Source organism: Triturus cristatus, chromosome 2_2 (assembly GCF_964204655.1).
Source record: "Triturus cristatus chromosome 2_2, aTriCri1.1, whole genome shotgun sequence".
Lineage (NCBI taxonomy): Eukaryota > Metazoa > Chordata > Amphibia > Caudata > Salamandridae > Triturus > Triturus cristatus.
Window position 1 is genome coordinate 918,563,874 of NC_140582.1, and position 25,370 is coordinate 918,589,243.

A 25,370-nucleotide genomic window follows, 5' to 3' on the forward strand; every position below is an offset into this window, starting at 1 on the left:
AACTAGATATCCCTGGCGACGCTCTGAAGAAGAATCCTGCACCTTCGAAGTTCCACTACCTCTGGAAGACTGAAGAATCTCCCTTGGAGTCAAGGAGTGACTCCCCTGCTTGGCAGGCACCCAATCTTGCAATCAACGGTCGCAAACGTTCCCGCCGGAGTTCGGAGTCCCTGCATCCTAGCAAGACGATTTCCTGACTTCTCCAAGGCCATCGTGAGTCCCCAGCGACACTGAGGCAAGTGGACCCCACGAGTGACGAGAAACCGCAATCCCTGGGTACCGTGCACTATTTTCGAGTGCAACCCCTTCACGACATTCTACGAACCTGTGCATTGGACCACGAGTGGTCCAAGCCTCCAGCAGGATTTCCACCGAAGATCAGAGGCCTACCCCGTCCCGAGTGACCGTGGGCCCCTGTTGAGTGAATCCTCTTAAGGCGTCTTCGCGATCCCTTGCCCGTTGGCTTGTGGGTCCCCAGAAGACTTTTCTACAAAACCAAAGGGCTCCCCTGGTTGCTCCAGGCCTGCCCTGACTTACCATCGCTGGGTGAGTCCCTCAGACCTTGCTGGTCTGCACCGCTGACTTTTTACACTTTCCACAAGACTTGCTGTTGCCAGGGCTTGTTGGCTCCAATCTGGTCGCCGACACCTCAGTAAGCTGCAGACTTCGTGGAACACGCCGAATCCAGCTCCTGGTAGTCGTCGACGCCTCCTGGACCTCGTGGCTGAAGAGTGAAGACACCCGTAATCACCTGAAATCACCCGACGACTGTGGGCATCCATCTTCCTTGCCCTGGGTCAAGTGACTGAACACTGTCCCCTCTGCTTTCAGGTCTTCCTTCTTCTGAATCCAGAATTGGATTCCACCGGACACTTCTTCTGTCTTCACAAGCAGCAAGTCTTCTTTGTCTCCCATTGAAAACGACGCCGCGACCCGACACCAAAAGACACCTATGCACCCTGCTTCCCAGGGTGAGGTAACTCCAGCACTACGGTGATCCTGTGTGTGTTGGCTCTAGAAGTACTTAGCCTGTAAGTGACTTTCTTGTAGACTCTCCCGAAGTATCCTAAAACTTTAAAATTCCAACCGTGACCTGCTCCATTGAAGTCAATTGGGATCAGCGGCTGTGTTCTGACACTGCATGCGTCTCTCGTGGGTCCTTAACTTATCTGCCTTGGGTGGATTAGTGAGGCTCCAGCGCTTCTGAAGGCCCTAGGCCTTGTCCCCTCGAAAGTCGATATTCCTAAGTCTCTTTTTTAGTATATGGTCTGGTACGCCCCTAGGGCCACAGCCATATTTGTGCTTAACTTGTTGTGAAATGTTGATTTGTGCATATGTTCCTGACTTCTAATCTCATAAAGAGATTAGCAGAGTGTGTCTAGTAATAAATACATATATATTTTATATATACACCTGTGTGGTGTCCTGTCATTTAGTAATTCAAGAGATTATAAGGTAAAACAAGCTGTTTTACATTAATCTAAAGACTTAGCCTGAAGGCTGCTCTCCACAGCTACCCCTAGATAGCTTTCTTTAAAAGGTTGTCCTAAACCTATCTACCATAAGAGTCGAATTGTACTGGTGCAAGTTGGCCACTTTAACTAGTGACCAGCATATACCAGGCCAACTTCTCACACTGGCTCACTAGGACAAAAAAATACGCTCCCGGACAGTCAGCGATGGACATCCACTTCCATTGCTGTAGTTGTGAAAGATTTCAAATAGCACTATTAGCCTCAACATTTTCTGAATTGAATGATTTGCCTATAAGATCCAGTATGGACCAAAACCTTTTTCTTTGCTTTTTTTTCCTCAGTAGAAATACCAAAAGTATATGCCCTTGTTCAAGTGCATTCTTGGTACTCTTTACATAGCCTGCCTTTAATCTGAAAAACACATGACTACTCAAGGTGTTACTGATTGTCCGTTTTTGGTTTGATACTTTGAAGCAATGACCTTAGGCTGAGTGTAAACATCCTTCATAACCAGATATCTATTTATATCTGGTAATCTTTTTCCACCTTTCCAAGTAAGCGATGATGCTCTTCCCTATCAAAATGGAAATAGAGAAACGATAAAGTCAATGATTTGCTATTGCATTGGGACTTTCCCTTTGAGATAGAGCCCTTTAGTACTCCTCTCTGATTAATGGTAACTTTGGTGGTAAGGGGATATCTGATGGGGCTGCTGATGCTGTGATGAATGCTGGGAGAAACTTTTATTAATACACTGATGGCCTTTTCACACACATGAGAAAATTATTTACTGCTCCCGAGTACCTCAACCTAAAACATGTCCATTTTTGCTTTCATTATCTGCATTAATATTGCCAGTGGGTATGGTTCACTCGTCAAGGGATCTCTCTGATGCCAATCATTTGGTAGGCTTGTCAAAGCAGCAAACTCAGCAGATCTCATCTATAGCTCATTGGCCTGCCGTCTCATTTCTTTACTCCCGTTTTCTTTATTTTAGACATCATCTTACTTTTCATTTCTTCTTTACATTTATGCTATATTTCTGCTTTTGTGCTATAAATAAAGACAAGGGAGCCCAATTGCGATTGGTCAGGGACCTTGGGTAATGTTAACTGTTTCTAAAGACAATGATCAGATACGAAAGAATGAATATAGACTCAGTCAGTACTATATCTTTCTGTCCAGCCGGACACGGAATTTAATATGCAATTAAAGTATTACAAGTAGTGCAAAGAAAACAATATAAGTGGCACACAAGCCTGCATCCAACTTACCAAGAAAGGACATACAACCTAAAGTAAAGGGTTCAGGCAAAAAGAGTTTGTTTGTTTTAGAGCACATTTCAAATGGAACACAATTGGGAGTACATCCAAAAGTGCTCATGAGGTTGTGCTATCTAATGTGATGCGCGGCGCTAATAAAAAGGAGGAAGTGCACGTGGGTCAACCGTGCTAGATAATAAAAAGTGTGAATGAAGGATAGTAAAAAAAGGGGAGAGTGGAGCCAGGGATCAAGAGGCGGCGACGGCATGATCTGGTGAATCCATGTTGAAATGATGAAAATAATCGGTAGACGTGACGTGGAAATCACAGAAGACGGAGAAGGCGCAGAAATTTGCTATTACCTAAATGGTGGTAAAGAGGTTGTCCAATGGATATCTGCCCTGATTGGGGAACGTGGCCTCAACGTATAAGGAGAGTTTGTTCCGTGCTTTTGAGCGCTCATGCTGTAGGGTTCTTTGTACCCTTCTTGTTTTGTCACCTTTCCAATCAATCTATATTCCTCTACCCCTTTGTCTTCCTGCCTCCCACATGCATGGAAGCGTGTTGAAGAGGGCAATGTGAAGTAGAATCACGTTGACGAAACAGTTTGTTTTGAACTGAAGATCGTAGACATGTTGCAAGGTCAGTGCGGAAGGCCGATCTCCACTTCCATCTACACCCGCCCAACGTGCACAGACACAAGCTCATGAAAAGATGCATACACATCCTCCAAATAATCACACACACACACACACACACACACACACACACACACACACACACACACACACACACACACACACACACACACACACACACACACACACACACACACACACACACACACACACACACACACACACACACACACACACACACACACACACACACACACACACACACACACACACACACACACACACACACACACACACACACACACTCCCCCCTCTCCCCCCTCTCCCCCCCGAAAAGTGCTTCCCGTTCTGTTCCAGTAGCGCTTTCGTGAATATGTCGTTTCACTTGAGGGGAACAGGGCTTGGTTGCAGAGAAGTTGATTGCATCATTATCTAACCCTGACAGGCAACCCTAATGTATATTGAACCGCTCCAGTAATATGGGAAGCACTGTCAAAAGTGCATGAAATGGGGTGCATGCCACTTTTTGTCAACAGACAGTTATCTACATAACAAACTATGCTGGCTGGACATATCTGGAATTTGGACAAAACTAGGGTTAACATATGTTTAGAGTCACCGGGGGGTACTATTTTGGGGGATCATCTTGCTAATGTAGTTAAGAGAATGAAAACTACAATTGCCAGAATACACTAGGTTAAATCTAAGACTGGAAATGGTATCCACATAGGCATTGAACATCTGTATTAAACAATGCGCGTACTGAACTCGGACAGGAAAGACTTGTTTTACTTTTTTTTTTTTAAACACACACACACACACCAATGCCTGCTAGTAAGTACCTGGACAAAAGTATGATCCTGTGCATGCTACGGACATGTTTTGGACAAACAGGTTACAAATAAAAAGGAAGCATCTAACATAAGTTCAGTTCAAAAGACTTTATTCAGTTTGAAACAAACCATAAAAGCACACATATAAAATACAAAACAATTAAAATAAATTCCTTTAAAAAAACAATATCAATCATACAACATATTCAGATAGATTGCCATACAATCAATAGATAAACTGACTTACCTATACCTTGGGCAGTGCCACTGGGCATGGCACACAGGCAGTGTGCAATGTCGACTTTGTTGTTTTTGTCTGCACCAAAGCATGCATGCTACAGTGGTAATTTGCATGGCCTAGGCGAGGGGGCCCTAGGGGATTCTCTTCAGTACCAATACCCTATGTACCAGGGTGCCATTTACTAGGGACTCACAAAGAGGTCTGAGGTGCCAATCGTGGTAGTTTTAGGGAAGGAGCACTGGCACAGGGGACCTAATTGGCAAGGACCCTGTGCACTTTCAATCGAAACCACATAATTTTCCAGGCAAAAGGTGAGGGGCTTACCATGTCAAAAGAGGCACTTTCTCACAAGTGGTCAACTTGAGAACTGGGAAATCAGGTATGGAATCCCTGCCTCAACTCAACATCATGTGATGCTAGGTAAATCATGTAAGCTCCCTGTGAGTAAAGATGCGTAACTGGTGCTCTTGTAAAGAGCTCCCATTCCCTTGGCCCAAGTACGTGCTATATAAAAGTGCAAAAACAATGCAAGTAGTAAGGAGCATCCAAAAAGTGTGACAGCAGCAACCTTGATCTCAATGTGAGATAGGGAGGATTGAAGAGTAAATTAGGTAAGGGAACAAAAGTTAGGTAGAAAATCTGATAGAGAAAATAGGGAGTCACATTATCAAAGTAATGAAGACCAGCAAAACAGGGCCCCGTACCGTAAATGCCTTTCAAGACACAGTTATATTTTCTTCAACCCCAATACTGAATGAAGAACATAGCAATATAATGCCACAAAACACAGACACACTGTCAACACTCATTAGCTCACTGTCAAAAAGTAGTAGCCCTTCCAAAGACAGTCTACTCAATTAGAAGGCATCATCCAGATCCCACAGAGCTTATATAACTGTGGTCCTCAAATAAGTAATAGTGCCTAGGTATATATGTTGTTCCAGCAGACCCATACACACCACAGTCTACACTATGATTCACGCCCACCACACTACATATTGTGCCTCAGTCTAATAAAGGATTCAGTGGACTTTGCACCAGTATAATTCTTCGCTTGAGGTGAGGCACGTGGGTCATCATTTAGAACAGGAAACTCCCAGCTATCCAGAACACAGTGCACTCTATTCATCATAAACCAAATAAGATCATGACATAGGGGGGATCTTAAAGTGTTATTGCAACAGCCATAAGAAACTCCATCGTCACTTATGGCCCAAGAGCTGTCTTGCCCCACCACCTCTTCCATTTACTGCCACCGCTCTTTAATCACCACCGCCTTTACTCGTTGTACTGGGTCTCTCCATACAATAATGCTGACAGGACAATCCTAGGTCTCCACAGGAATTTGCAAACTTAAGTTGAAGCTTGACACAGAGAGAGAATTCTAAGTCTATAGGTAAACACAGTTCCAGCTTCTCCTTTTATGCATTCTTCCATAATTTAGTAAAATATGTCAAGTGTTTTTAGTTGTAGTAAACTAGGGAAACTACAAGTCCACATTGCATTTGTTACAACATTCTTCAGAATTTCATTAGCATGGTTCTGTTGCAAATGGGGGTTGAGGTTTGAAGAAAATGAGTGGTGAGTTTTATTAGGAAGCATTCCCTTTTTCTGGTTTGAACTTATTACAAATTCTGAGGGCAACAGAAGGAAAAGTTAACAAACTAATACTGTGTGACCGGCGTAGCTGCAATGTTACAAGTAATGTAAAAACTAAGCAACCATATGCAAAAATATTAACAGGTTGTATGTATGCATCTGCACATGTCCTGAGCAGTGGACAGTGAAATACATCTCAGTAAGAATGGAAGTGGGAAAACTAATGCAAGGCATGCAGTTACCGAAGGCCCCAAATACCATATTACTCACAATGAAAAGGATCTTGCAGCCAATGCATTTTCATGGATGGAAGCACAAAAGGAAGGAATCAGAAGAGGGAATGAGAAATGCATTAAGGCAATTAAGAAGAATATATCAAAGTAAAATCTCAGAGGGTGTGTTCACCAGTTTTGGTGGGCCTCTCCTCAGTCAGGTATTGAAGGGTAAATAGTGTCACAACTTAAAAAAAGATGTAAAGCTACAAAATGACCTAATTTGTCTTTTAAAATGCCCTTATGTGGCATTTTAAAATTTAGAAGATGAATCAGAACAGATAGATAGTCTGAGGGTAGAGTGGTGAAAGCTTTTCACTGGGTATAAGCAGAGAATCTCCAAATCTATGTTGCTGATATTTTAAAATGTATGATAACAAAACTAAAAATGAACTTTGTTAAAAGTAACATTTTACTGCGTATTCATTTTGAGGTTGACCTGCTTTTAAGGCACTTTAAAAAAAGAAATACGTTTAAGGTTGAAACAAACATTCCCTCATTTTTTAAACATGCCATTCCAAATATGCACTAACAAAGCACAGCACTATGAGCCAACACTGTTGTATGCTGGGCTGGGATTTCCAGCAAACTGATCCATAGATAAGCTGTAAAACACAGAAAAATGCAATAGGTTTTATTCCAGCAACAAGGAGCTCATGATAGTCTTACCTTTGGCCTCTTATTAAAATGCCAAGTTAGCACTCCACTTATAAAAGTAGTCTATGGTTAAAAGCAAGCACAAAATAGCTAGATTTTTAAGATCCTTTTGCCAAAAAACCAAAAGGTAATTTCCCATCTGTTTCACCAGGGTTAGCATTTATAAAAATACATGAATGGGAATGAAAACCGAGCCAGTGTGTAGTGTTTTAAAGATGTTACATATTATTCAGTTTACATGTATCAACAACACTTCACTGTCAAATAAACACAACACTAGAAAAAAGATTGGCGACTGAAGACCCGTATTTACCACGAGATTGCTATATCCTCATCTAATTTTTAGTCCCACTGCAGCATTGTTGTATACTGGAGAAGATTTTGCTGCGATTCCCACGCTGTACATTATGTTTGAGGTTCATCTGTATTACTAGTGACTTTATTGTATGTGTTCAGAGTGAAGTTAGCCGCTGCTGTTCGTGGTACACAAGTTCTGTTTTTGAAGGCTGTTTGCACTTCTGCGGATGATGTGAACTATACAAGTTCTGAATCTGAGGAAGGTGTATACAGAAACTGTTCTGGGTTTGAGAAAAGCCTGCGTAATTACTACTCGTGCTCTGCCAATTTCGAACTATGCATGACAATTTGCAGCTATGTTGTATCTGTATGTGTCAGGGATAAGGTAACAAATGTATTGCCATACGCTGCTCAGTGTGTGAAAAGCTTGCACAGCTGCATAGGATGTACCTGTTAAATGGATGAGGGACACGGTGTCAGTACAATGCCTGTGAAGGAAGCTTGGTTTCTGATTAATTGTGAGCTGGTGACTATTGGTGTTGACAATACTAGTTATTACAAAAAACAATGGTTCTGTCGGGTATTCAGTAAAACAATCGCTTTCGATAACAAAGCGATTGTTTTACTGAATACCCGACAGAACCATTGTTTTTTGTAATAATTCTACCCAGGTTCTGAGGGACACAGGGTCACCCCATTGCTTTTATAAGACAATACTAGTTAAGCATGCGAGTAGAAAGTTGGCTTTTTATGTACTGTACAAAAATGAGGTACACTATGCAGAAAGTCTAGACAACCCTTATTGGCTTACAGGGCTTATATTAATAATCCCAAATGCTCTCGTTTGTGGTAGTGTGGACAAGCAGTTTAGGCTTATAAGAGGGTAGTGTCAGGCATTTGTGGTACACACAGAGACAATAAATGAGAGACACACGCAAGAAAAAACTTGAGACCAATTTGGAAAATCAAATAACATTTTTATATAATTTTAGACACCAAGATCTTTGCAATCTGGTTAGTACTTTAGACGTTAGCAAATTTTGCAGCAGAAGCAGGAAAAAATGACAGCTGTCAGATTTGAGGCATGAGCCTTGACCGCGGTAATGTTATTCTATGGGAGAAACATACACTGCACAGGGTCACTTGCAAACGACTTACAGGACTGTTCTTCTGGACTTAAGGTAAGTAGGGGCCTAGGTCCAAGATAGCACCAAGTTCAAGCTTACCTGCCCTGGGGTGTCTGGGTGCAGAGGTGCTTTCAGATGTGGTAGCCTAGAAAACTACACGCTGTAGTCAATGGGAAAAGTACTTGAAAGAAAGAGGCTGTAAGGAGGAAGTGGTAGACCAGCCCGGCAGAACACAAAGAGGGGCTCCGCTCTTGGGGGGTCTTAGGATCATTAAGACACTGTCTGTTTCAATTGGCTTGGGCTGGGGGGCTCTGTGCATAGGTGTTTTGTCCGCGGGTTGCAGAGTTCGAGGCTCCCATGGTTTTCAGTGCACATGGAGAAGAGGGGGAAGAAACACAGCAACTTCTGGCATGGAGCTCACGTATGCTGAAGTCCTTCAACGAGCAGGTCAGTTTTGAAGGCGATAGTGTTCGGACTGAACATAAACAAGCCTTGGTGCTTGAAAGAGGTTCTGGTACCTCGAGTATTGATGCAAAGTGGGTCCTGACATCTCCAAACTTGGTAGACAAACGGATCTGACCTCCTGGAACTCAGTGACCTGGTACTGGGTGGCTGCTGCGTCAGTGGACCAGGTGGTCAGCACATCACTTCCACCTCAGGGTAGATACCTACGGGTTTGCGAAGTGTCTGCAGCCCTCCGAGGTTTTTGAAGGACGCCCAGCTGGAAGCCGAGTTAGGTCTGTGCAACTGTTGAGACAGGAGCAGGCAGGCAGGGACTGGCGCTAAGTCCACAGCTAGGTCACAGTTCTTGCATTCTTCGGCTCTTCTTTGTTGTTTTTCTTCTCGAGTCAGTTAACTCGGAGTTCCTGGTGTCAGGAGGCTGAATTTAGGGGCGTTGAGGGAAGTCAAGGGTAGTAGCATACCTCTGTCCCAGAGTTTCTAATTTCACCAAAAACAAGATGGTGGCATCCTTCTTTCGTGGAGCACGAGGCAGCCCACCTTAGGGGTGTGACTAGCCTGGTGGTGCAGACACACTACTTGTATAGCTAATTTCCCACCTGTCCTGGTGCCAAAGGGATGGCATCTCCTTGGTCTGGGAAAGCCGGGGTTGCATATCAAAGGCAGCAGTGGCTTTGAAGCCCCAGGCCTTTATATGCTAAACCACTACCCATCCTGCTGGAGGCGCAGTGTATGGAAAAGAGATCATTAGTTGTGTGGCCTGCACAAGTAATGTGTCCATGTAGGAAGCTTGCTCTGTATATACTAAACCATACTGGAGGTATAGTGTGCACGGAGTCCAGTGGAACCCAAAAGGTAGGCAGAGGTAAAGTAGATAGAGCTTCACTCTCTATTTGGGGTAGTGTGGTCGAGCAGTAAGACTATTAGAGAACAGTGTTAAGCATTTATTATACACACTCAGTCACGCACTCAAAAACTGAACTTCACGATCAATTGTTTTTGTATAAAAATATTATTTTAGTTATTTTATTTCCTAGAACCAAGCAAGCCTGGCACAGGTAAGTGATACTTTGCCGTATATATATATAGTTGTAACAGTTTGAATTGCAATTGTAAATGTACTTTGATTTGATTACAGTAGTGTTAATGATAATGCAATGCTTTTCAGAATACAGTACATATACTTTGTATAGGGTTTATAGTAAAATGTACTTTTGAGATTACTTTCCTTACAGAGTGCAGTATGCCTGGATACTTACTGAACTGGGACATTTCCCGTAAACAGGTAAGTAAAAGAGTTTTTGTTAGTTAGTATATTCTTAAAGAATTTCTTAAGGTTTTCCAACTCCACACTTTTCATAGAAAACAAACAGTCAATGTTATCCTATTGAGGAAAATAGTGTTATCGGATTAAAGGCAAGTACTTTGTTGTGGGAGTTGGTGTTCTGGGGTTAGACTCAGGGGTCCCCCAGGGTCAAGGATACACTCTTGTTACACCCTTAGCGGCACTAGGGTGGCCGGGTGCTGAGGCCCAATGTTATCCAATGGGGTATAGGGGGCCTCCGGTTGGTGGCCGCTGAGGAGCAGGCCACTGGGTTGTGGGAGCAAAGCTCCTGGACATAAGCTCAGGACAAATGGGGGTTTAGGATAGCACAAAAGATGCACCCTCAGCAGCACTGGGGCGGCCGGGTGCAGAGTTCTGTTTTGGCATCGGAAGCCCTGTAGCTTTCAATGGGGAGTCTCCGGTTTGCAAAAGCACTGCAGGATCTGTGACGAAGGTCTTCTGGGCGCAACCACCACTTGAAGAGGTAAGTTGGAATCTTGGGGGTTGGTTAGGCACCGGCGGTTGGGCCACCCAAGACAGTGGGGCGTCGGGTGCAGGGGTGTCTTTTAGGGTCGGATCTTCTTACCAGCTCCTGGTCGCGGTTGGGGGGACATTCCGGTTTGAGGCTGCAGGCGTTGGCTGGAGGCTTGAGGCAGGTCAGAGGTCTACGGGGGGACCTCCTCTTGGTGTTGGGCCACTCGAACTCAGGCCGTGGGCGTCGGGTGCAGAGTGATGCAGACCCGTGGATCCTTGCGAAACTGGAGTCCGTTGTTTGAACAAATCAGGTGTTCACGGGAGACAGAGTCTTTGGGATTGAAGGCAGGCAGGTCCTTCAGGTTTGTCGAGGTTGCTGGCTGCAGGACACACCAGGATTTTGCTGCAGGAGGTTCGAGGTTGGGACAGGCCGGTAGGGCTGGGGCCAAGTCAGTGGGCATCCTCCTCTTCTTCGCTTCGGCACGGCTGTCCGGTCCTTTTTCTTCTTCTCGCACGTTCTTGTCTGAGGAAGCAAGGTTCAGGGTACCCCTAAATACTAGGGGTATTACAGGTAGGTAAAAAGGTTGGGACCAATGAGTCCCTTCCCTGGGGTGGGTTCATCCCCTATTATGCCACCCTCCATAAGCCTTTCCCTGGTTGGCTGGGTCCCCCCATCTGCAAGATGTTTTTCCCTCTGGTTCTTTTGCCCAAAGTGGGGGTCAGAACCAGTGGGGACAAGTTGCTGAAAGCAGCAAGTGGCCTAGGGAAGCTCACAAAGGCGGCAAGCCTTTGAAGCTTGCCCTTCGTGAACCCTGCCCATCCTGGGGGAGGAGGCTGGATACCTCGTCCCAGGATGTGCATTGTTTCAGGCTCCTGAGAGCAACAGGCTCTCGACCCATGGGTCCAGAAACATGCCTGGTGGTGGCAGTTGAAAGCAGCCACTCAGCTTGGACAATAGTGGTAGGTCGTTTTTCAGGGGGCATCTCTAAGATGTCCTCTGTGTGCATTTTTCATTAAATCCCACACTGGCTTCAGTATGGTTTTAATGTGCTGAGAAGTTTGTTACCTAACTTCTCAGTTTTCAGTGTAGCCATTATGTTGCTGTGGAGTTCGTAATGACAAACTCCCAGCACCATATACTCTTAATGGCAGCACTGCACTTACAAATTCTAAGAATTGACTTAGACACTGTAGGGGTACAAGGCTCACGCACCTGTACCCTCACCACTGGTACAGTGCACCCAGCTAGAGGGGTGACTGATCTAGGCCAGGGCAGTAGGTTGTAGGCATGGCACACGGGGATGTGGGCCTTGTCGACTCTTCACTTTGTTCTGCACCAAAACACGCAGCATGCAAAGGCAGTGTGTGAGTGTAGTGGTACAGGGCCTCTTAGGCTGGCACAATAAGTGCTGCAGCCCTAAGGGGTCTTCTCTGGTCACAGTGCCCTGGTTACCTGTGGTATCATTTACCAGGGATTGACCTGTGGCCAGAGATGCCAATTGGGTTTTGTTTTCAATGCAGTTTTAGGGAAAGAACATAGGCCCTGGGTACCCGATTGGCAGGAGCCCAGGGCACACTTAGTCAAAGCACATCAGCAGTTCAGCAAAAGGTGGGGGCTACCATGCAGAAAGAGGGCACTTTTCCACAGTCCACACTTGTCCACCACTGGGAACCAAAGACCCCATTGTAGTGCTTGACTCCCATAACGTAGTATTGCAGAGCAGTCCAAGGCTTACTTAAGGGAGGCAGTGTGCGCTAGTAATCTCCATTCACAGATACACAATAATAACACTCAATGAATGATTGTCCAGTCGGTGCTTTTTCTTTTGAAAAAGGAAAAAGCACATTTATTACACACACACTACTCAATACTATGCACCAATTTACAAATGTACACAAGCTGATGGAAATGCTTTTGCATGACATTGCGTAATCATGTTTACCCCTCCCAAAAGGAGGACTAGAGCAACAAATCACATATCAGAACATTTACTTGTATTAGAAATGCAATAACGGAATATCACTTTGAATGAGTGAGCACTTGGGTGGACAATAAAGCATGTTTACTTGGCATATGAGTGGTTGTCAGCAGCATTACTTCATTAAAGCATTCACAAGAAAAAATGTGTATGCATGTCTGGGTGATTTGAACATGAAAATAACTTGAGCATGAAATACACACTTTATGTAACACAATTATAATCATAATATTTATGTAATTATTGTTCTCCTCCCTAGAGGGTGCTTGCAGCATCAACACTTATCAAGAGCAAAAATACTGCATTGTTACACATAATCTCTAAAGGACATCACTTTGATAAATGCACCTGTTTAACTATCACCTTTCGCCAATAGAGGGGGTTTCAACATGAAACTCATATCAACCCTGTTCCAGCCATGTCCAGAGACACAGAGCCTCTTGACACAGAGTCCACAACCCCATTGTGCCCTGTTTGTTGCAGTACCACATGGCAGTGGCATTGTTCGTGAACATTTGCACAAGCCTTTCTTTGGTGGTAGGCAGAAAGGCTTTCAATGACAATCAGACTGCACAGAGCTCCAGCATGTGGAGCACAGAGTCCTCTTATTCGCCACCTCTCCCAGACGGCTGCCCAATTCCAGTAGTGACGCATCTGTCACTACTGTGAGACTTGGTTGGGGGAGGGATCTGCCTATGACCCAATTGCAGTTTATCAGCCACCATTGCAGGTCTTGTGCAGTTCCCTCTGAGATCTGGATCATGTTGGAGAGATTCCCCTGATGCTGCGCCCAGTGGAACATCAGCTCCCACTGCATGTGTCACTTGCAGGATGCAATAAAGTCATGAGGCAAAGCAGCCTCAGAGTCATTCTCACCGAAATCCAGGATGGAGGCTGAAACATTGGTATCAAAGCCTGAATATCCTGGACTCCCCGTTCGGAAGAATAAGCCCAAAACTGCACTGTATCCAGAATCGCAACGATGAAGGGGAGCGTCTGAGAGGGAGTCAGATGTGACTTAGGCACGTTGATGGTGAACCCCAGCGAATGCAGTAGGTTACCCATAGTCTGGAGGTGGGAGACGACAACCTGGGGGGGAAGCCCACCTTCAGCAGTCAGTCGTCACGATAGGGGGAAGTCTGGCACTACTTATCTGCGCAGATGAGCTGCAACCATTGCCATCACCTTAGTGAACAGCCGAGGGGTGCTGGTAAGGCCAAACGGGAGCACGCTGAAAATGCTCGTGGCCTACCGTAAACCACAGGTAGAGCCGGTGGACAGGAAGGACATGAATGTGGAAATAGGCGCCTTGCAAGTCCAACATTACCATCCAGTCTCCTGGGACCAGGGCAGACAGGGCCTAGAGTGATGATCTTGAATTTTTCCTTTTTGAGGAAGGTCGTTGAGGGCTCGTAGGTCTAGGATAGGATGAAGGCCATTGTCCTTTTTCGGGACCAGAAAGTAGCGGGAATAGCAACCATAGCGTACTTCTGGCTTTGGAACCCTCTCTAAGGCTCCTTTGGCTAAGAGAGCCATGACTTCCTTCCAGAGTAAAATCAAAAGATCCTCTGTCAGACAGTCATAGGATGGAAGCATGGAGGGGTGCTGAAGGGAGGGGTGGTCTCGAAGGGGATGGAGTAGGCCCTTTGGAATATATGGAGGACCCACCTGTCCGATGTGATGATCTGCCGGTGATGGTGGTGACGGCTGATCCTGCCACCAACTGGACACCCATGGTTTGGAAGGGCGAGTCTAAGAGGGTTTTGAGGCTGAAGCTGCCAGTGGCTAGTGGAGAACTGACCAAACATCTGGCCGCCTGACCCCAGCGGTCGGAACAAACCGCAGCTGCGCAGGGGTTGCTGAGCTTGCACAGCTCGGTGGCTGGGGTATGGCTGGTGTGGCTGAAAGCCCTTTCCATAGCTGCCAAAAGCAGTCTGGAAGAGTGTGGCTACTAAGAAGCCCAAGGACTTTGCCGTAGCCAGCGAGTCCTTAAAACGCTCCAGTGCTGCATCTGCCTCGTCTCCAAAGAGACGGATGCAATCAAAGGGCATGTCCATGAGAGAGGACTGGTCATCCCCCGATAAGCCGGATTTTCTCCGCCAGATGTGGCTTCTGACAGCCATCGGTGATGAAATCATTCTGCCCAGCAAGTCTGTTGTGTCGAGACCACAACAGATGGAAAACTTTGCTGCATCTCTCCCATCTGACACTGCTTGGGAGAGGATGGCCTCCTCCAGGACCTGTGGAGGCACTTGCGTAATCGTTTCCCACAGTGTGGGAATAACTGCCCAATAAGCATGAAGTGTTTACCGACCGCAATGCAAGCTTGGGGGGAAGAAAACGGTTTTTACCCCCAACTATCCAGCTTCTTGGATTCCCTATGGGGGGAGCAGAAGGAAACGCACCTTAGAATGTAAATGCCTGGACAACCAATCTCTCTGGGTTAGGGCGGGTAGTGAGGAGATTTGGGCCTCCCAGAGCAGGGCGGTGGCAGCGGGACTCGTCCTATTCACAGGAGCCCCTGTGTTGCGCTTTGACCAGATTACCAGCAGGACGTCTGTGAGGGCTTTATTGAATGGGAGTAAGGTTCCGAGGAGGAAATTCCCGGTTGCAGCACCTCCATCAAGATGTTAGGCTTGACTGCCACCGAAGGAAGCTGAAGGCCAAGGACCTCAGTCACCCATCACACCCCCATAGCATAAGACACTCCCTCCTTCGTAGCCAGGGTAGGAGGAGAAAGCATGCCAGTATCCGGAGAAATATTCAGTTTACTGGACTCACCCAATTCCTCATTCCAGCTATTGTGTCTCCTGGCTGGTCTTCCAAAGGGACCGGCGACCCCTCCCAATCTTCAACCACTCCTAGCCCTTCAGAGTAAGGTTCAGGAGACGACCTAGGACCTGGAGACCCTGTTGGTGCCAGAATAGATGTCGAGGGATGCCGTACCGCTCCGGGTCATCAGAGATGAGAATGGGGCTGACGTCGCCAGTGGGATCCGGTGGCCTCTGGAGCATTGGCGTGGGGAGCAGAGTCGAAGAAGTTCCCAGTTGTTCAACCAATGCCGGTCCAGATCCAAGTCCAATCCAAGGAGGGGCATCAGGGCTGGCGTCACCAGCCGGAAATCCAGTGGAGCCCCCTCTGATTACACAGGGCCCAAAGGTGCATCGGAGGGGTCCGGCTGATTCATAAAATCCTCTGAGTTGGGCGGGGGACGCTCCGGCTCCCAGAAAATCGCGGAGGACCGGGACCGAAGAACGAGGCATTGAACGTCAAGGCGCCACCGACACATCGGCCGGTGTACGGGGAAAAGTCAAAGCACGCTTCGACTTCTTGTGCTTTTTATGCCTCTTACCTGAATGTCACCTATGATTTTGAATTGGATGTAGATGACTTGGGACTTCTGGAGCGGATCTTTGACCTTCCTCTCGAACCGGACCATGACCTCCAAGGCGTCGAGTGACGTGGTGTGACCTGCAAGCAGCTTTACAGACTGCTCCCTCAAAGGCTTTAGAGCAATGGCACGGCAGTCGGAGCCTGACTTCTAGTCATGGTTGCGCTCCAGACATGCAAAGGCAAACCATATGCAGGTCCGTCACTGACATGCCACATGACAGGAACTGCACGGCTTGAAACCTGAAGTCTTCCTCGACATAACCTTCACACCAAAAAAGGGGTTGTCAAAAAATTCTGTCAAAAAGTGCCAGAGGATATCAGCGCTTGACTGTCACGGAAAGAAAAGAACCAACGTCAGCGTGCCAATGTGGTGCCTTCTATAAGTGGCACGAACGACGTGGAGCTGACCAACGCCACCTAGTGGAGTGGAGATAAATATTCCGGATCCAGTTTGATGTCTGGGAAATTCAAAGGAGTGGAATCTGTGGCTAGATGCCTCTATCAAATAGCCAGCACACAAGACAGTGGTAGGTTTTTCAAGGGTGTACCTCGCAGTTGCCCTCTGTGTGCATATCATAGTAAATCTTGTACTTGCAACGGTACATATAGGAAGCTGGCTCTGTATATACTATACCAAAGTAAGGTATAATCTACACAGAGTCCAGTGGATTCCCAGAGGGTTTACAGAAGCTAAAGTAGATAATATAAATGCTCTCTTTTGTGGTAGCATGGGCGAGCAGTTAGGCTTATTAGAGGGCAGTGCTAAGCATTTGTTGTACACACACAGGCAAGAAATGATTACACACACTCAATGACTAAATCCAAGACCAATGGTTTGGGTTTGTAAAAATATTACTTTAAGTATATTTATTTTATAGAACCAAAGACACTTTGCTGCAGTAAAATACGTTATGAAATATCACAGTTTTTCAATGTAAAAAGTGGCCACTTAGAGCGCATTTTTCAATCAGTACAATGTTATCCTATAAAGGAAATACAATCAGCAATATGCAGGCAAGTAAACAACTGAGCTTTTGGATGAAGAATCAGTACCAGACAAGGTTCAGGTAAGTGACCTTACTGCACCACCAGCGGTACTCGCGCAGCCCGGTTCCAGAGGTCAAACTTAGGTTCTGGTGCCAATGTTATCCAACAGAGAAAGGGGTTAATCTAAGTGGTACTACTTGCAGGTAAGTATAGCAGTTTGGTAACCCAGTCTCTGGGGGTTAAGGTAAGCATGGGGGCCACAAGGCAGCACCAAACCTACACCCTCAGCGGCACAGGGCGGCCGGGTCCAGAGTGCCATCACAGTGTCTGGCGCCCAATACAAACAAATGGAGAATCTTGGAATCAGAAAAAAGGCTACAGGCTCAGGCCAGGAGGCTGGATGAAAGTGCCATTCAACTGTATAGGTAAGTTGCGATGTGCTGGAGAGTCGGGAAACCATTGGTAGATCTCCTCAAGGACCAGAGGCTCTGAAGTCTGCTTACCAGTGTGGTCACTGTTGGGGAGGGGGTGGTGCTCGTGCAGAGGCTGCAAGCGTCGACGTGGAATCTGGCAGGGGTCAACCCACGAGGGACTGTTGCTCAGAATAGGATCTCTGGGAACCTTTTCTGGAACAGTGGACCTCTTGGACTCGGGTTGTGGGCGTCGGGTGCAGAGGTGGTCAACTTTGCAGTTCCACAGGCTGAGCTTTGGTCTTAACACTGGTTTTCGTCTGGACAGGTCAGCTGTCCACAGGAGATCAGGAGACTTTTTAGAAGGCAGGGCAGTCCTCCCAGAGTTCTGGAGGTTGCTGGGCTGCAGAAAGAGTCGCTCTTCTGTAGCAGAGTCTTTGAGGGCTGAGGACAGGACGGTAGGGCTGGGGCCAAGTCAGTTGGTGTCTTCAGTCTTCACTGCTACGCGGCTCTTCTTTGTCCTGTTCTTCGTAGGTCGCCGGTAATCTGAGGATTAAGGTTCTGGGGTGCCCCTATATACTCACTTTAGGGGTGTTACAGAGGGTAGAAGGTTGCAGCCAATAGGTTACTTACCTTTAGGGTGACTACACCCTTTGTATATCCACTCCCTCTGGGGAGGGGGCATTTCCCTAACACTATTGGCTAGAATCCTAAAAACAATATGGAGGATTTTGAAGGGGGGTGGGGGGGGGGGTCACTTAAGCTCAGGGCACCTAAGGGGTCATCCTGGCTGAGAGAGGACACACCTCTCGTCTACTAATTTTCCTGCTGACTTGCTGCCAAAAGTGGCGCTTGGTCAAGGGGGTGTGCATCTCCACTAACTGGAGAGGCACTGGTCAGCTTAACAAAGGGCAGGACGCCTTTGAGGCTCACTGACTTTCTATGCTGTTCCTGTTTTGGGGTAGGTGTGAAACACATCCACCCAGAACAGGCTTTGCTTCTGGCCCAAGAGAGCAAAACACTCCCACCTCAGAGGGTCAGAAACATGTGTCTAGAAATGTCAGGCTGGTGCAAACCAGTCAGGCACACTCTAGTGGTTTGGTAGGTTTGTAGGGGGCACCTCTGAGGTGCCCTCTGAGTGCATTTATTAATTAATCCAACACTGGCATCAGTGTGGGCTCATTAATCTGAGATGCTTGGAATCAGACTTCTTGGAATTCAGTGAAGCCATCATGGATCTGTGGAACTCATAGTGACAAGCAGGCTGTAAGGCCTGCTTTAGTGGTGACTTACCTATGCATCTTGCAGTGCTGGTAGGTCGGGTACACAGGGATTGTGCCAAGTCGACTCTTAATTTTTATCTGCACTAAAACACGCAGGCTGCAGTGGCAGTGTGCATGTGTTTGGTTTGGGGTCTCTTGGTGTGGCACATTGCATGCTGCAGCCCTTAGAAAGTCTCAAAAGATCCTTGGTACCACTGGTACCTTTTACAAGGGACTTACATGTGTGCCAGAAGTGTGTGAATCAGCAAAAGAAAAGCTACCGTTTTGGGTAAGAACACAGGCACTGGGAACCTGGTTAGGAGGGACCTAGTGCACATTCAGCCAAAGATGCATCAGAGTCGGGCAAAAAGTGTGGGGTAACCATGCCAAAAGGAGTACTTTCCTACAGTACAGATTGATTAAGACAGGGTGTTTGGTACCAAACACCATAGGTTTCAGTAAAGCCATCATGTAGCTGGGGAACTCAGAAATGACCAGTGCCCAGTACATATACTCCAGATGGCTTCCCTGTTCACTTGTACCATATAGTAATTTAACTAAAGAGTGCAGAGGCATATCTGCTCATGCAGATATGCCTTCACATGTACTATATTGCACCATGCCTTAGGGTTACAAGGCCTGCTGTAGGAGTAACTTACAAATATTACATGCAGTGACTTTGGCATGGTACGCAGCGAGTGTGCCGTGTTGAGTTTTCACTCACGGTTTGCACCACGACACGCAGTCTGCAATAGTAGGGTGCATGCAATTTGTACGGGGGACCCCCTTAGGGGGACATATTACAGGCAGCAGCCCTTGGGGACCCTCTTTGGCACTCATGTCCTAGATACCAGGGGTACCACTCACTAGGGACTTACAGGGGTGCAAAAGTGTGTTACAATAAGATAATTATACCTTGTTTTAGGGAAAGAGTATTGGCACTGGGTCCTGGTTGACAGGGACCTAGTTCACATCAGTTGAAAAACATCCGTACCAGTACCTAAAAGTGGGGGAGGGTGACCATGGTAAAAGGGGGCACTTTCCGACATGCATCATTACAGAAGGGGACCAACTATATGCAAATCAGCTTTAGTCTTAGGCACAATCAAGTCTGAACAGCATATTTACGTGGTTTAAGGTGGAACTCAAACCACCCCTGCCACATTTTAGCCTTGTTGAACTTAATCGGTGAATGGCAGCTTGATCCTTTAGGTCACAGTGAAGAAGGGATCCTCGTTTGGTGATGTGTCTCTCAATTAAGAACATACATTAGATACATGAAAAAGTGAAAGAGAGGCTTGCATGGATTGGGATTAGTTGGAATTCCTTTGTGTGGCAGTCCTAAAATGAGACCAGGGCACTAAGGAAAGAGGTCTGTCTCCTTCTGCAATGATGCACACATGCTAAACCAGCATTGACAACACAAGTAGTCACTAGTGCCCAATTAATCGGAAACCAAGCTACCTTCACAGGACAGGCCTATCTTTTTATGTGCGGAGTTCTCTGCTCCGGCTTCAGTCTCTGCAGTCGTAAAGCTACTATTAAGTTGTAGTTTGTGAAAAACAAAAAAAAGAGTAAGCATACAAATTTGTAAATTTACCTTTGTGAATCCAGTTCATTGGTCTTGGTTCTTCGGTAAGTGACAGTACAACTAGAAGTGCCATGACAAATTTACAAAAGATGTCAAAATGTTTTGCTGCAATATAAAGCTGGGAAATGGTAGCAGCAAAATTCAGTGTGCGCATCTTCCAGAAGCCATGAATGTATTTTTAAATATGTGGTAGTGACTCTTGTATTCACTCATTCTTAAAACCTTTTGTGCTAGTAGGCTAATGCTCCACAGGTGAAGGGTTAACAGAGTGATACATTCATAAAAGATAAACTGGAAAAGGCACTACACCTGTACATCGTTTCAGCTTCCACATCCCCGAACCAAACACGTAAATTTGGAGTGAAATTCTGTCCTGTGAGCTCCAACATTGCTACATCTCCACCACCATTTAACTGGAAAACATAAAGCAAAGTAAAATAAAGATATACTCATTACAATAAATTATACAAACAGCAGATGTATATAGCAATGTAAACTGGCAGAATAATTAAAGCAAATCATTTTCAGTCCGTCCTGGTTTATTTAAAAATGTAGCCCCACGAACAAATAATGCAAGAATGTCAGAAACTCAGAGACATGCCAAATGTCATAGTAAAAACTCTAACAAATAGGTAAGTGGCTCAGTGAAAATCTCAAATCAGCTGGGAGAAGACTAAGGCATTACTTACATATAACAATGAGTTTCAAACTTGTAGCACTGTCGATCTCATGATGAACACTCATTGGCCAATTAATGTTTAGTTAGTTATATTAAATGGTGGAGTCCTCGAAACTGTTTGCTTCCAGCACTGTCAGAACCCCATTCAGAGGGCCACAGGGCATGCAGGAGCTACTGGGCCCAGCCATAGGGGTTGAGGCATTTTACTTTTGATGTCCCGGGGATCAGCCTAATATGGATTCCGAGGAGCTGGGCAAAGTACACTCTCTGCACGTGACTCTCAGGGTTGTGTGATCTGAGCAGATCACGGTATGGGGGAGGGGCATCAGGGTGTGTGTGTGTTGAATACAGATTAGTGAACTCAAAAGTGTGCGCGCCACAGCAATAAATCATTGTCCAGTCAGATACTCACTTTTATCACAAAAGAGAAGTATTTTATTTCTATTGCATAGCACACACAGGAAGAACACGACATACACAATTACACAGTCCTCTCCTGAGGTCGAGGATTTAGTGTCTCTCTGTCGGTTCCCTGTTCCACTCACTGTTCATGTTAGCTACATCCAGAGTATGCCCCATTAGAACTCAGTCTCAAGAATCCACTACGACTCTGATTTAAAGTAAATAATGTTCCAGCGCACACATGCTTGATTTAGCAACAAGTTCCCCTGTGGCCATCAGGCCTTAAAACAAGTCTTACCCACTCCCCTTCTTGAGCCCCACCTTACTCCTGTGTGTATTCAAAAACAGGAGTGTATGTTGCTGAAAGGTAGCATTCTGGGAGAGTGCAGTCTACGATGTTGTCAGGCCTGACAGAATAACAGGCCCCCAAATAAATATTCCTGTTGGATTGTAACACTTTCAGAATGGCCACTCTAAATGATTTATATAAAATGATAAGAACACAACATGATTCAGCGCTGTTAGTTCAGAAACAGCCGCTTTGCCAGACAGGTTTTCCAGAACCAAGCACCAACCATGCTCCTGGTGTTTTTTAAAAACACCAGGAGCAGGGAAATTGAGGACAGACCCAGGACCTATAAGATCTTCCACACCGGCAAGTCTCTGTACCAGTTCCTACTCTAGTTCCAATAGCAAGACCAGAAAGATTTTTAGGTGACCCAAGTAAGTTTCAAGTGTTCTGTACCCAAGTACAGTTTCATTTTATGGTATGCTGAATGTCTTTCCTGACACATAATTCAGGGCAGCGTTCTGTTGCGGGGATTCTACACATACACAGAACTATGTGCAGGAAAACAGGACCTCAGTGTATAGGGGTTGTACCTTCATACCACCTTAGTACCCAAAATCCCAAAACCGACTAGCTATAGTGTCATTTCTTCTCCTACATAATCACAAAGCTACAAATGATTAGACAACCTAGAACACAACACTCCCGACTCTCTCAGGAATTTATTTTAAAAAAATTATGTTGTTTAAATATCTGTCATTCCATGGAAAACTGGATTAAAAAGTAGGTGGAAAATATATAAAAGTACGTGAATTTAGGAATGCAATCCGTTCCAAAAGGCCGTCTCTATCGTTAGTAAAATAAAAAAAAAGGGATGCCATCCAATTAAGTAAGTTGAAGGAACAGACATGCTCCTCGTATTGTGAAGCTTCTAAGAGCATATCCGGTTAACTTGCGTGATATTCAATGAAACTTCGTTGCAGGGCAGATATCCCATTCAGCCAAGATGCCAGGTGCAGCAGCACGCGCCATGTTGCCATTCTCAGAACTAGTACGTTCATGGGCTTCTAAGGGACCCATTAACTGGTGAAAATCCGGGACTGTACATGTTGTATTGGAGAGGCATAAATCCGAAACCCAATCCAAAGGGCAATGCTTACAATAGAACACAGGATGCACGCAAGTGAAGTAGGTAAAGCGATAAGTCAGTCTATAACTCACGCTACGCATCGCTAATGGCAAGCATCCAAAAAGTTGTTGCATTCAGTCACGGTACAGCTGCAATTGGCATGGTGTGTGCATTACCACGTGATGAGTAGCCATTGTGTAGTAGAAGGATCAGTATTCCACCTGCAAGCGCCAGTAACAAAGAAAACCCTCCGAACAAGCTAGAAAAGATAGAATGAATAAAAGCTGGTATTACTCCAAATAGCGTCTGAAAAGAAGTCTTAAGGCTGGATCCCACATTCTTAAAAAAATGAGCAAGGCCTTTGGTGTCAGACGCATGAAGTATTTGGTGTATAAGCTCCCCAAAGTGAAGTGGGAGGTTAGTGTTCAGGAGTGACTGAATCTCGCTAGATGTCCTGTCCATCTGAAACTTTAAGGTCTCTCGAGTTGAAGTGAGGGCCACTTCCTGTTGAAACAATAGCGCGTTTAGCCTGCTCAATTTGTTGAAATCTGTTTTCAAAGTAGGAATGGAAGGACAAATGGAACTATCTACTTTCCCATGCGGGGGTGGAAAAAGCACATTGTTGCAACAAATTACACGTTGTGAAGCTGTTACCAAATATGGGATCCCTGCCCGTAAACCACAGCAGTCGTGGTTATTCAGAATAAGATAACTGCCGTTTGCAAGCAATGTAAAAGCTGGAATTATTGATGGGACGGGAGTTCCTTTAAAAAAAAAAACAAGCAAGATTAGGCGCCGATACATTACAAGCGCTGTGCAACTTAACGTGTTTACAAACCAGGGAATGTCCTACTGTAGAATCGCAGTCCTCCCCTGTTAGGAAAACTTCCTTATCATCCTGTTGACATCTGTAAGTGAAACGAAGGGACCATAATTCATGGAGAAAACTACCCAGGGGCTCAAAGCGACCTATCGGAAAATGTTGCATACATGATTTAAACTCAAACAACGAAAATGGGAGAGATATTACCCCATGAATTAACCAAACAGCTGAGTTAGTCTCCGCCACAGAGAATGGCAAGGACTCCAACTGTTCAATGTGTAATAGCGTGTATGTAGCATCTTTCATGGACATAAATCGCTGTTTATCAGTCAAATTAAAAGGTGAAAATAAAGCAGAAGCATTTAAATAATCCCAAGGGAGTTTCCCCATTTTGAGAGTCTGTAACGTCCATGAAAACTGTATTACTGATCTTAATTGATTTTGACCATGATACAACACAGATACATCATTCTAAATAATATCAATAACAGATGAAACAATATTATCCAAGGTGTACTGATGCTATGGTCGACAACAGCAAGAACGTTTTCAAAATTTGCCTGATCTATTTGACGCAGACGTAAAGCTGCTTCTACCTACAGAAGTTTCCAAATTTCATTGTAAGCTGCATACAGAAATCTCTTATTTCTAGGGGCTCTAGAACCCAAGATAAAATCAGCCAAATTAATGTCACTCGACAAGAGTGATAAATGTTTTTTTACGGACGACAAAGTGGAATGTTCTAACCATTGTTGGCACAATTTACCCACAGAGTATGTGGTGACTGTGTTTGAATTTGGAAAACGAGGATCCGGTCTAGTCTGTGTGAAACCAGGTGCTACATTATAAAAACGCAGTTGGCATGCATTCGAACTTGTGGGCCAGACCAACCAACTGGATTGGTCAATTTCAGAAATATTAAAAGTGTCATTGCAAAACAAAACTTGCAATACATCAATTGTTCCCATTGAGTTAGACAATGTTCCCATTGAGTATAAACAGGCCGTTATGTGCTTGTTTTGTGTAAATAATGATGCCCATAATGTTGATAACAGAATAAATCAGCATAATTGGCAGAATTTAAATACAAATCATCAGCATCAAAAGCAGCATAATATTTCAAATCAGAAAACAATGAATGTACAGCTTGCACATCCCAATCATCAGAATATGTGTGTTGTGTTACCACATCTCCTAAGGAGACGCAAAATACGTATGGTATCTTAAGGACTTCTGTCGGGCAGTGGACTTAAAAAAATCTACTTTATCCCATACAATGCCATCTGCAACTGGGAAAGCCGAAATGTTAACAAGACCTTGAACACATTTCATGATATGGGACGATGTATGAGGTACCAGAACTCTGTCGACCAAATTTACAGCAGAGCGTTCTGGCAAATAATGACCATTGATCAGTAAGAAAAACACGGTCACATCCAATTGACATGAAGAGGAAAATCAGGACAATCCTCAACCAGATGTAGGTCCAAGGTGGGACCAGGTAAGTCATTTTGAACCAAGAGATAAAAATACACAATTTTGTCAGTGGAAGTGTCAAATTGAAAGACAAAGAGGATGAGTAAGTAGAGAAGCTGGCATGATCTCCAAAGTAACCGATTGCAGTTCTGTTAATTAGGGGTGGTAGTGCTGGGTCAGCGTGATGTTGTCGAGGACTGATCGGCACCTCACTATTAGACTCATCTGTAGGGTAAGTATACTCGACGTCTGCATTGGAAGATGGAGGCAGGATAGGTGAAAGGTCAATAGC

At 45.2% G+C, this 25,370-nt stretch overlaps 1 protein-coding gene across 1 annotated transcript in view; it reads right to left on the bottom strand.

The window, feature by feature from the left end:
- Positions 1 to 25,370, bottom strand: part of RBPJ (recombination signal binding protein for immunoglobulin kappa J region) — a 237,082-nt gene that overhangs the window by 11,612 nt on the left and 200,100 nt on the right. The window contains exon 10 of the mRNA XM_085642306.1: positions 20,590 to 20,693. Coding sequence (XP_085498432.1) covers positions 20,590 to 20,693 — 104 coding nt within the window. The remainder of the gene's footprint in view (positions 1 to 20,589; positions 20,694 to 25,370) is intronic.